The 13,252-nt window shown below is 34.1% G+C and overlaps 1 protein-coding gene across 11 annotated transcripts; it reads left to right on the forward strand.

Annotated features, from left to right (window-relative positions):
* Positions 1–1,281: 1,281 nt before the first annotated feature.
* Positions 1,282–10,315, forward strand: LOC120084242 (P-loop NTPase domain-containing protein LPA1 homolog 1-like). Of its 11 annotated transcripts, none has more exons than XR_005483601.2 (10): positions 1,305–1,428; positions 1,545–1,606; positions 1,806–1,963; positions 2,873–3,201; positions 3,864–3,945; positions 4,050–4,481; positions 4,598–5,332; positions 5,439–5,549; positions 6,876–7,248; positions 9,918–10,315. XR_005483601.2 is itself a non-coding variant. In XM_090316931.1 (9 exons), the coding sequence occupies exons 3-9, from the start codon at positions 1,817–1,819 to the stop codon at positions 7,146–7,148; spliced, it is 2,109 nt and encodes a 702-aa protein (XP_090173057.1). In that variant the 5' UTR covers positions 1,282–1,428; positions 1,545–1,606; positions 1,806–1,816; the 3' UTR covers positions 7,149–7,586. The 11 variants fall into 11 exon arrangements, 5 of the variants coding, with proteins under 5 accessions (XP_090173057.1, XP_038896070.1, XP_090173056.1 ...); XR_016531626.1 differs by having other exon boundaries at positions 1,815–1,963; XR_016531625.1 differs by having other exon boundaries at positions 1,282–1,606.
* Positions 10,316–13,252: the final 2,937 nt, after the last annotated feature.

Here is a 13,252-nt window from a genome sequence, read left to right on the forward strand (position 1 = left end):
CTTATGCATTTTTGTCTAATTTAGCCTAATAGTATGTCAGATATAATATTTAATTAACATCACAATAACGAATGGAAAACATTATATGTAATAAATGAATAATTAAAACACTTTTAAAAACAATAAATAATGCAAACAAAAGAAAAAAAAAATTGTAAAATAATAGAAAGAATTATGAGCGTCATTTATAAAGGAGAGAGGAAAGGGAAGGAGTAGAATAATTAATAAAAAGACGATGGAACAGAATCTACAATAAAATAAAGAATGAGAATGTGATCGACGGAGTTTAAGAGAAAAATCGAGAATGAGAATAAGATTTTTAAATTGATAGTAGGTCACACCATTTGATATATTCTCTCTTTTACCCTCACTTTTTTTTTTACAATATATGGAGAGAAAATCGAACTTCTAACATCGAAATTAATAATACAAACTTTGAAATAAGATGATTCTATTACTTCATTTTAGTAGTGTTTCTTGATTTCTCAACGTTTGAATCATGTAAAGAGGTTTAAGTATAAATTTAGATTTTGAGTTAAAATTTAAGTTTCACTTTATTTGCATATAGTTTTTTTTTTTTTTATAGAAAACAATAATGTTGTATCTATTTAAACTATGAACTAATAATTGTATTAATTTAAACAATGAACTTTTGTAAGTTTGTCAAATTACACCCTCCATTATATTTTGTTTGGAAAAACATCGTGTAAGACTTATAATTATATTAATTAAACCCTTAAACTTTAAAAATGAATCAGTTTAAACTCTCCGCTAGAATTTCCTTTAACAATTAACCAGTAATAAACTCTAGTAGTCCATTTTGTAAGATTGACATTTGAAGAAATCTCCACACGTGTAACAATTGATGTATAAATGATTTTCTAATGTAATCGTAAAGAACGGTCTAAATTGATTTACTCTCATAAAAATTTAGGAGTTAATTAGTATAAATTATAAATTTCACACAATATTTGATGAACAAAACCTAGAGAAAAATGTAAATTGATACTGTAACAAAGGTTTAGAGTTTAAATTGATATAATTAATAATACGAAGTTTGATATAGTTTTTTTAATCAATTTTTTTTTTTTTGGGGTAAAATTCCCACCACATGAATTGACAATTAAATCCTTGGTGTCTCTACAATTTGACCGATTCAATTCAAAGCCCCCACTCCCACACAGCTACAGAATTACCCCCAAAAGTACATAAAAATTACAAAAATGCCATCATGGTCCCATCTCCTTCTCTATATAAATCTTCCATCTCTGTTAAAAAAACGCCTAAAACGTGCAGTTGTTCATGGCAGTTGAAATTCTCGCGCGGAACAAAGGCTAAATTCGTAATTCAAATTCCATCTTCAAGCTCAAAAATCAATCTTCATGGAGTTGAAGATTTTGCTTCTGCAACTCTTTCTTCTTCCTTGAGGTGAAGTAATTCCATAGCAATGCCGTACCTCTCCTTTTCTTCTCTCTCTTTGTCTTTAATGGTGTGAAAATGGATTCATTGCTTTCCAATGCTTAATCGTTACATCATTTTCATAGCCCTAGAACCTCTTCTTCTTCAATTACCTCTGCGATTCTCCACTGATTTTGGCTTCTTTCAGGTTTGACTTGCTGTATTTCTTTTCTCTTGTGTCGTTTCTATGGTTTGATGCAATGTCGTTCCGTCAATCGCTTTCTTTGTTTGTTTATTGTTTGATTTTGATACCCACTCAACTAATTTTTTGATTTCTTTATTATACATCCGAGTGAGGTTTTATCTTCTTTAAATTAATGTGAATGGTGCTACGGAATTTGGTTTAGTGCCGATAGGAATGGCGGAGGTTGCGAAGTTGCTTTACATAGTTGTCGTGGATGAGGAAGAAAAGCCAGAGAAAGGAAAATTGTCTTTCAGGTACACTCGTTATGTTCTACAGAGTACTCTTCAGCTTATGGGATGTAAACCGCGACACGCTTTCAAGGTATACTTGTGTTTTTTGTTTGTTTGTTTGTTCAATTCATTTTCTCTGTGTTCGTATGCTATTAATTTTTTTCCTGGTTTGTTAATTTGTTGTGTCGTGTTAGATATTTTCTTGTGGGACATCGTTTTTAAAATTGTGTGCAATCGTCTTATTCTAAAGTAGGATGGGATGTTCTGTTTTTATGTTGATTTAACGTTTGTCTTCTGTGTCAATGGTTTTGTATATTACTTCTGGATTTTATGCGAAATCTTCTGCAAATTTTTCTCGACGACTTTCTTACAGATTTTTTATTAATGAGGAAATATACTTTTCTTTTTTCTTTTTGTCATTCCTTATTTTGGAGGTCTGAGTTCTACTTAGAAGAGTTGGCCTTCAATGGGTTTGTTCAGCTGTGTGATTGCAGGGTTACCTGTGAAGGATTTCCGTGAATTTGGAGTCTAGTATAAGAGCATATCCGGGCACTAAGAACAAAAATATTAAAACAGAACCCAAGATTATAAAATACATAAACTCATATTATGAATTTTAGTGATAATTTTAGCCCTGCACAACATTGTTGTGCAGATTAGGTAATGTGAATAAATTTTTTTGACATATTGTTGATGGAGATGGAGAAATTTATACTGACGGTCAACTCAATCTAATATCCTTATATAATCACTAAGATCTTCTGATAAAAAAAATGTTTCTCATAGGAGAATGAACTTAAGATTGGAATATTTAAAGTGTAGTTCCTATAGTTTCAAGTCTGAGAGATGGTAGATCGTTAAGATGTTGGGTAGATTGTCAATTCCTAAATTGCCTGTTTTGTATGTCTTTTTTTTACGGTCAATACATCCTTGAAATGAATTGAATGAAACGTTTGCTAGAAGGGTTCTGTTTTTTCTGATCCTGTTATTCTGTGGTCAGATAAGCAAATGGGTATTCGAATTGATAAGAAAGGAAGCTTCAACTGAAAATTTTCTCCCTGAAGAGAGGAACATATTGGGATCTGTTTCTTTGGGTGGAAAGACTGAAAGTGATGGTATTCATTACTATAATTGCTTTGATGGAAACGAGATGTTCAATCAGGGTTCAAGAGAAGGTGATAATAGCAACAATATTCCGTTTGAGCTGTATAAAAGAAGCAGGACTGCTGTTGTTAGAAGAGAATTTTTTTTAGATGTTATTTGTGATTCTCTTGCTAAGTACAAGTACGTTGGTCCCAACCAGAGGGCAGATTTGATCTTGGCATGCAGGTACATAAAACGTCTCATTTTTGCAGCAAATGATTAAAAAAATCGGAATTTATGTATTGCAACACACATATTAATTTGGTTAGAAATTTGTTATAGTCATAATTTATATATATATATATTTGGGCATTCTCTCTTGTGAGACGTAAAGATAACATTTTCTATATTTATTCGTCATCCATTTGAACATCATCATTGAGGATATTTCAGCTTGTTTGATAATTGCATCTCTGACCGAGTCTAATTACGGTGAATCTTCTCCAATAAATAGTCTAAGGGTATGTGAGGGGTGAATAAGTTTTCTGCAATGTGCCTTCACAATCAGAAATGTCCCAACTACCACCATACATATGGACCTGGTTATCTCTTTCCCTTTAAATTAGATTCTTATTGCCTTATCGTTTGCTACATTTTCTGGTCATCGAAGCGATTTTGCTTTCTGACAATGTTAGTTGACAACAGAATGAATGTTGAAAACACTCAGAATTGAAGACAAGTTCTAGTATAACTTAACATCATCTGATGGGCACGTATTTAAAGCATGATCATATCTAAGCAATAAGCTTGTAATGATAAACTCTAAAACCGGTCAATTATTTCATCCGCTTTCTTTGCGGTGCATATTGCATTACATGTATCCTTTATTTTAAACTCTCTCACTGCAGAATCCGAGAAAGGAAGGAGTCTGTAACTGTGCTGTTATGTGGTACTAGCGGCTGTGGCAAATCCACTTTGTCAGCGCTGCTGGTAATGTTTTGTTTTCCTGACATCTGCCTTTATAACCATATAACCCAGCAGTTTCATCCTTCAGGTGCTTCTAGAATTTGAGCATTCTGCATTTCCTATTATAGGGCAGTAGGTTGGGAATTACAACGGTGATTTCAACCGACTCTATACGACACATGATGAGGAGCTTTGTGGATGAGAAACAAAACCCTCTGCTTTGGTCATCAACCTACCATGCTGGGGAGTTTTTGGATCCTGTGGCTGTTGCTGAATCTAAGGCTAGGAAGAATGCAAAGAAATTGGCTGGAATTTCACACAAGCACCTAAAGGATGAAACCGCTGATGGTTTAATTACGAGAAACTCAGACAACCTATTAATAGGGTCAGCGAAAGTAATGAACAATTTGGAATTAATCAGTCCAAAACAGATGGCTATTGAAGGATTTAAAGCACAGAGTGAGATGGTGATAGATAGTCTTGATCGTCTTATTACTGCATGGGAAGAGCGGAAAGAGTCAGTAATTGTTGAGGGAGTTCACTTAAGTTTGAGTTTTGTGGTATGGAATATACATATATTTATGAGTATATGACTTGCTCAATCTCTTTTGTATCATAATTAAATTCTTTACATCCAATTTCTTTCCGGAAAAATAATTATAATTTTGATCTGCAGATGGGACTAATGAAGAAGCACCCTTCAATTATACCGTTCATGATCTATATAGTGAATGAGGAAAAACACTTGGAACGATTTGCAGTACGTGCCAAATATATGACACTGGACCCAGCGAAAAACAAGTATGTGAAGTATATTCGAAATATCAGAACAATTCAGGACTATCTCTGCAACCGGGCTGACAAGCATCTTGTCCCAAAAATAAACAACACCAATGTTGACAAGAGTGTTGCTGCAATTCAAGCAACGCTGTTCAGCTGCCTTCGTAGGCGTGAAGCTGGGGAGCAGCTTTATGATTCCTCCAGAAATACTGTTACTGTAGTTGATGAGGAGTACAGAAACCAATGTGTAGCATATTCATTGAGTTCCAAGGGCATGTTTCAGATGATCCAAAGGAAGGGTTCCAAGCACTTGATGGCTCTTCTTAATACTGATGGATCAGTGGCAAAGGCTTGGCCTGTTGATTCAGTTGATAGCAATGGGAAACCTCTACTGGGCCTCGAGCCAGATGATAGTGTAGGGAATTTGATGCTTGGATCACTTAATATTGGTAAGGTTGAACCAGTTAACCTTCAATTTGGTCTTTACGGTATCAGTGCTTGGCCAAGTAGTGGTGGCCCTAGTCATGCTGGTAGTGTTGACGAGTCAAGGGCTGAAGGGACTGATACGGGAAGTAGATATTTTTCATCTTGCTGCAGTTCTCCAAGGATATTAGATGGACCTTCTAAGGAGGTAAGTTTACCATGTCGGTTTATTACCAACATTCAATTACTAATTTTCTCTCCTAAATGGCGCGTTGATAATATCTTGATATGCATAAGTTAATATTTCCCTATAGCTCAAGGAAGACAATTCAGTTCACGGTAGTGATGAAGAGGTTGATGATCCAACTGAGTCTGGTAGTGATGAAGATCGTAGTGATGATGGTGACAAGATGTTCCATGAAGAGGTAATGATGATAATATGTTTTTCCAAATACCTAATATCCGAATACTAGAATCAGCTCGAGTCCTCATTGAAGAACCATATGGTTACATGTGGAACAATGATTTGTCCAAATTAAACACCTATTTGGCGATTGAATTACTCTACATTGAATATGATTTAGCCTTGGAATAGAATTAGAGTATCATTTAGCCTTTAAATAAAAGTAGTTTAGATAAAGGTGATGTTCCATTCCAAAACCAATTTAACATGGAAAAGGAGTAACTTTAGTACCTTTAGAAAGATTTATTTTGTTGTATTTTATTTTATTTATTTATTTTTTTGATATGAAATATTCACTTTTCATTGATAGGATGAAAAGAGACTAATGCTAAAAAATACAAGAAATCCAAAAAGAATACAAAAGCATAATATACAGTGAAATAAACAACATAATATCATAGAATTATGAAAGCAACATAGAAGTATTCTAATTGAGACAAATATCCTGAATACAGTATCCTGCAAAGTTTTTAGAAAGAGAACACCATGAAGAGGTCTTCAGACGAGAAGAACCAAATCGATCATCCTAAGAAAGATGCTTGTTATGAAAAATCCTTCCATTTCGTTCAAACCACAACTCAAATAATAAAGCCTTCACTATAATAGACCATAAGACTTTTAACTTTGTAGCTACGCTTGGACCAATCGGTAGATGTAAGATGTTTTCCTTAAAAGAATTAAAAGAGAGCCCACTTAATGTTGACAAATGAGAAAAGTGCTGCAATCAAAGAATATTACTTGAATATGAACAATCAAAGAATAAGTGCTGCAAGGATTCACTATTCCTCATGCAAAGTGGACAAATTGTAGGAGAAAGATAGTGCATATTGAGCTTTTTGAAGAACCTCTGAATAATTCAATGAGCCATTACTCATTATTCAAATAAGAATGTTGATTTTTTGGGAGCTTTGGACTGCCATAAAGCTGAATAAACTTCCTTACGAAGGAGAAGATTATGAGGTATCTCCATTTTTTTAATTTGGAATCCTCAACATGTCCTCTCAAAATGTACCTTTATGGTTCACTATTCTTGGATCGGATTTAAATTATTTTATTTTTGGACTGAATACTTATTTGAATGAACTCTAATACCATATTAGATTAGAGAAACATGGGGTTTCATCTCAAAACCAATTAGCTATGAGCGTAGTAACTCATGTATCTTATAAAGGCTGCAAGGCCTCTCTATTTTTCTATGACCAATCCTCTTCTTGCAAGTTAAGAAAGATTTTTAATACAGCTGATTAGGCAGTACTAGAGATTCTTCTTATTATTTTTAATGATGCAGATAGGATCAGTTGATGAAGAATCTACAAAATCAGATGAAGAGTATGATGATCTGGCTATGCAGGATATCCTAGATAGTGGCTACCAATCAGATGAAGATGATGAGAAGGTTAAAATAAAAACAGAACATGATTTTATGGACCAATTTAGACTCCGAAAAGGATTTAAATATAGCCAAAACCTGGAACCATTCCAACAAAGTAAGAAAGGAACTTTTGAGCCCCTCCACTCTTACTCATCTATTCATACCGAGAAGAATGAAGCGGTTTGCTAACTTGTGAAAATCTCAAAATGCAAAATGCTCCCGAGCCATTCCAGTCATGTGCAATAGTTGGTAGCTTCTGATCGATCACAAATACATTTTGGAGCTCCAGGTAGCTACTCTCTCTCTCTCTCTCTGTTTTACTTTTTCCTTTGTTCGATCTATTAAGTAAATACCAATTATTTTCCGTGTGTAGATAATGTTTTCTTGGATTGTATCATTTCAATATGAGTTTTGTTAATAATTTCACATGTGAATTTCAAAGGGTTAAGCCTCTAGTTTGTTTAGTTAAAAGTTTTTTTCTTCTAATCCCTTGCCAATGAAGTACAATCTCTCTTCTTAGAGGCTAATGAATTGTAAAGACAAGATTTGAGCATCGAACTTGCCTGTCACATTGTTATTTGTAATATTTACCAAGTTGTTAGTACAAAATCTAGAAATTTAGTATAATGTTGAATGTTAGAAAGTTATGTATGCATCTTTATCTTCTCTCTATATTCATCATGTTCATGAAAGATATCCTAGAAAATGCATAATGAACTGTTTAGAAAATTAGGAAATGACCGATCTCTTCGTATTTTCTCTGCTTGCATCTTAAATCATAAAGTGTAAACAAGATAGAAGCATGAGAAAGTGTTAGCTTTCCTTTCTTAAGGTTAAAAACCATTTTCTTATATATTGAAAATGGAAAAGCAGAAAGGAATAAGGAGGAGAAGCTTAGATGGTCTTTGCCTCATCCATTAGGGACATCTAGATTTTGGAAAAATTAAACATTGCCCTTCCTTGTACATTCAGTGTTATCATTAGACGCCAAATATCTTTCCTTGATTTTTGAGAAACATTACCCTTCTCACCTCTCTCACTCTTACCAAGTAACTCACCTTCTTTTATTTTACTTCAATTTCATCTATTTTTTCATTCACTCATTGTTTTTTCGCTATAATTTTTCTCTATTTCTACTCACCTCTTTCTTTTCTTCTAATTCATTTCCTTCAAAACTCCTTCCTTTTTTTTTTTCCCTCTCTGACTTCAATTGATCAGCAAATACATTTTTAGAACACAAAGGTACAATAACTGCTTTTTACCCTTGAAAAAAAAAATAAGAAAAAAATACCTACTCAAGTACCCATCATAATACCCTTCCTATAAATTTGTCGAATGTTGACGAAGTAATATATCTCCAGTATGCATAGGTGCATCATATAGAAGCCCATCTTTATACTTTACCAAAGTTGAAGAAATTAGAGCTTGAGAAACTATCTCCATTGATCCACTATCATTGAGCCATTGAAGCTTGTAAGGTGTAGGATGATGTTGAATTGGAATTTGCAACCTTTTGTGGAAAACATACTTGTGACATTGGTGCATGTGCAACTTCTATTATCAACAACGAGACTACAAGAAGTCTCATTAGCCAAACACATTGTGTGAAATGAAATGAAATACCATGTCTTGCTAAACTTATAACATCAGTAGGACAGGTTGATTCCATAGGGAACCAAACCAGTCTCTCTAAATTATCCTTAAAAAATGACGATAATGAGGGGAATTTGTGATTGCAAGTGAAAGTAATGAAAAGACACCAAATTAATAGCATGCGAAAATAGATTGCAAAAGATTGAAAGGAGTATCAAATATTTCAAAAGTTTAGTTTAGAAGTTAGATTCACCTCATTGCTCAATTGATCACAACATTTTCTAAATTCAATTATCTGACATGTAAGTGTTTAACCTACTCGTTCAAAAAAAGGCAAATTAACTGCCCTAAGCTAGTAATTAACACTCAAAGTCCTAATTAAACTAGTTTATCAATTTAATTGAAGATGGGAAGCATTCCAAACAAATGAAATAACAAAATCAAGAGGAGGAGGAATTGTCAAGACGATTAATCAGTACGAAAAGCCTAACTTAACTAACTAGTTAATTTTCTTATCCCGATTGATCATGCAATGTTTGTTTATTAGAAAAACTTATCAGCAACCAAGCACAACTAAATTTATGCTACTCAGCAATCAAGCACACCACCGATATAAGTTATGCGTTAATTTATAGTGATGGACAATGAAATTGTCATGAACTTGTCAAGTAAATCACAAGCACAAAATCATGGAATAAAAATATGAATAAGAAACCCATACATATTAAGCTAATTTCAAAGCTCTCAACAATTCTCACAACATTACAATTGAGTTTCATCTAATTGAAAATTAGAGAAAAATTATCTTAGCCACTCATGATAGAAATACAACTCCAAGTTTCCATGATATAGCTCAACTAGAAGAGAGTTATCAACTAGAAGAGAGTAGAGTAAAAAACAGATAGCGTCGCGACACTGTGAATATCAAAGGAAGGGTTTCACAATGTCGCACAATGCTACTAACGGTAGAGTTTAGAGTGTCACAATGCTCTACATGTGTCCTAGAGTATCATAGAGTGTTAAGGGCAACATTGCAACACTCAATTATTGCCTTGAAGCATCTTGTTGAGATGCTCATCATAAGGGCAGATTGCTCCTTTCGTCTTCCTTTATATATTTGACTTTTAAGGGATCCACATACTCCATTTAAATGTGATTTTGACACAAATGCATGATCTACCTCTTAATCACTTGATTCCTAACGAAACCCAACAATTAAAACACATAGCATAACTTAAGATGTGCAATATAATACTTTTAAGGTGCTATCAATGACATTGTGATAGCTCATGAAAATTGCTATCTTTCCTTGCGTAAATTGAGTTAGTTCTCAGAAATTTGATGCTTACATGTGCTTTTATGCAGAATATCGAGCTTGAGAATTCATTGGGATGATCTAGGTCCAAAATGGGCTAAAACGAAGCACTAGGGGTCATATGGAGCCTCGAGGCTCAAAAGACAGAAAAATAACAAAAACGCCTGATTGGAAGGAGTTTTTTAAATCCCCTCGACCAAATAAATTTCATGCCTACTAAATTTTACAGTAAATGCAGTATAATTGATCCATAGAGAATTGAACTAGCTTTTCAGAAAATATGCATATGGTTCTAATGTAACTGAAGGGGGTGGCTTGATATGCTTGCCGATGTAAATATGCTTGAAATGTAAAGAGTGCATGAAAGTTGAATGTAGATAATGGTGAAAGTGTTTAGAGGGTGTAAAAAGAAGTATTGTTTAAATATATAGCTCAGACTTTCGAGGTACTTCCAATTGCTCACTTGATCATTGAATTCATATAATTTGACTTCTATTTCTTGTCCAAGCTTAGCCAACTCATTTAGTAATGCTAAATAGAAGTTCAAAACACCTAATTAACCAATATGTCTTGATGTAATGCATGCTAAACATACTAGCTAACTGCATTAAGATCTAGGTATTAAGCTAAGATGAATGACGAGTAGATACCTTACTAGTCACTCAATACAATCTCCATCCAAGTTAACCAAACAATGCTAATCGAATGGATGCCACAAAAACTACAACTCTGATTTAACCTTTGCTACTAAACGATTAAGGGTTTTTAACGATTACAAATTAAGTCTTAATCTATAGTAGTTGATCATCCAACTTTGACTACTTTGTCCAATCTTAACGAAACACAATCATAAATGTAAAGATAAGATGAAAATCCATAAACAAGAAAGAAATATTAAGGGTCTAGAAAAATCTTACAAGTTTACAATGGAGAAAAACCTCTAACCCAAGCTAGAAATAACCTTTTAGCCCATAATAGTCTTCATCTTCAACGAATACAAGTTTGATGGCATTAATACAGAAAAAATGGTGAAAGTTAAGAGAAAATAGTGGAGAATGAGGGAGAAGTTTGAGGTAAAACGGATTTATTTGACCTAAGATGCAAAAGAAAGTATATAGTCTTGTTGAGAACGTGACACCACGCAAGCACATGTGTCGAAGTAATAAATTTCCAATTAAATTGGGTATCGTTCAAAAATATTAGTAATAGCACTTTTGCTTATCTATTGCTACGAACTCACTAAATTTTATTCGGGCATTGTCAAGCTGATTCAATTTTCAAATTAAAATAAGAAATAAAACAAATCTAATGATTCAATGAGATATAAACTCCAAGATGTTGGTCTATCATGAATTTCTAAAACGACCATTAACAAATGGATCTACTTAAATTGCATGAGCCTAGAAGTCTAAATTCAGGAAATCTTTTTTCAAACTCAATCCATTCTAACACCAGTATTCTAATTTTAGTCTCTTCATAATTATTAGTGTAAAAGTCTAAATATGAGGACTCTAGAGCGCTACAACCCTATTTTTTTTTCTTGTTTTTTAGCTTCATTTTACCCTCTTCTTGCATGGTTGGCTCTAGAATTCTCATATTTGGACTTTTACACTAACTTTTATCCCATTGTGCTCAACTTGCTCCCATAACTCGATTTTCTTGAAATTCACTAAATAAAACACATTAAACCATACCAACTAACAATAATAACACTAAATTAAAGGCAACTAAATCACTTTCAAATGTTTTTCAGAGCGTTGTGGGGCTTCTTATAGCGTTGCAATGTCGTGCCAAAAAAGCCTCCATGCCACAACACAGAGGGCTACATTGCACATTTTAACTCCTCAATAGCATTGTGGCGCTCCTTGTATAACGTCACGATGCTTCGCCAAAGTGACCATTTTGCCTTCAAGTGCCATGGAGCATCGCGAAGCTAGCCCCAGGCACAATCTTGTAATTTTGACCTCATTTTGACTTGACTGATGATTTAAAGCTCTATTTGGTTCATTCAAGCCTGATTTTTGCCTTACGATCAATTCTACATTTTTCACACTTGAGATCTACCAAATCATTAAATAAACACATAAAACATTGGAATGAGCCCGAATTAAGTTGAGCGAGATAACACATTTTAAGTGTTATCAACGCCTCTGTAGACAAAGAGTGCAATGTTGTGCAACATCAAAGCACAACATTGTAAGGTAGTAGTTTAGCGTTGCGACGCTATGAAGAAGAATAATGGTGCAATGAGAGCAATGTTGTAGCGTGCATGTTGGAGGAATTTTGAACAACGTTACAATGCTATCCCCCAACATTGCGATACCCTTGCCTGTTTGAGAAGGATTCCACCTTATGTTGAGCCTCATTTTTCATTTCCTTTATTTTGTTTCAATTTTTCTCTTTATTCTTGGGTTGTAATTACATTTGGATTATGATTAATCTCGACTATATCCCTCTTACTGATTTGAACAATTCAAATTAATCCAAAAACTGATTCTTAACTAAATCCTTTTGAGCTACCAAGGGGACCTTATGGACTTGTAGCTTGAAGATCCAACGATACGTGAATAATTAATTAAACTCTTTAATTACATTATCCACCATCCGTTAACTGTCAGACACTTCACTAAAGGCCGAGAACTACACTATTCGCACTATAAATATATTTCTGTTTCCATTGGATATAACCAATCAATAGTAGGATGACCATTCACAAATTGCTCGTAAGTACAACTGGGCCAAATTATCATTTTGCCCATTTAGTTACATCTAACTCCTTAAGTACCACTGATCCCTCTAATGAATAATAGATCATTGTCCAAGTATGACTAAACCCCTCTTGGGCTAGGAGAGGTGTGGTGCCACATTGTTCAAGTCCCGGAATCAACTCTTAAGGGAGTAATTTATCTACTTACCCCGACCTCGGGGAAGGAGTGAATTCCTTATTGTGTAGCTGTGTTCCCAGCTCCACAATCAGAAGAATCCCCAAAATGGTAGGCTTATTGAGTCGACGATCTAGCCACTCTCATCCATACAAATCAAATGACTGCTCTTATAGGTAGAAGTTCACAACTCACTCAGGATTCAGGTCATGTTACCTATGATCATCCTAGTGAAATGTAAGTCTCTATAAAGAACGGGGTTATATAATGAGACTAAACATTTCGTGGTCCGGTCTTATACAAACTCCTTCATATAAAATATCTCCGCTCACATGTCTATACATGAATGATCAGGATCAGATCATTTATAGTACTTTATAAGAATTGTAACACTTACAAAGCGGGCCATACTCGTAGTGTCATTAGAATAAGGTACCCAACCTTATGCATTTACTACAGACCATTTAGGTTATCACTTAAACATGATCCACCCGTATGTCTCT

Source organism: Benincasa hispida, chromosome 8 (assembly GCF_027475165.1).
Source record: "Benincasa hispida cultivar pf3 chromosome 8, pf3_genome.v1.1, whole genome shotgun sequence".
Lineage (NCBI taxonomy): Eukaryota > Viridiplantae > Streptophyta > Magnoliopsida > Cucurbitales > Cucurbitaceae > Benincasa > Benincasa hispida.

Bases quoted from the DNA above. Each gene is read 5' to 3' on its own strand.
- LOC120084242 (XM_039040142.2), top strand. From the start codon at position 1,817: ATGGCGGAGGTTGCGAAGTTGCTTTACATAGTTGTCGTGGATGAGGAA. The intron at 1,964-2,872 runs GTATACTTGTGT...TTCTGTGGTCAG, and splicing joins AACCGCGACACGCTTTCAAG to ATAAGCAAATGGGTATTCGA. The intron at 4,482-4,597 runs GTATGGAATATA...TTTGATCTGCAG, and splicing joins ACTTAAGTTTGAGTTTTGTG to ATGGGACTAATGAAGAAGCA.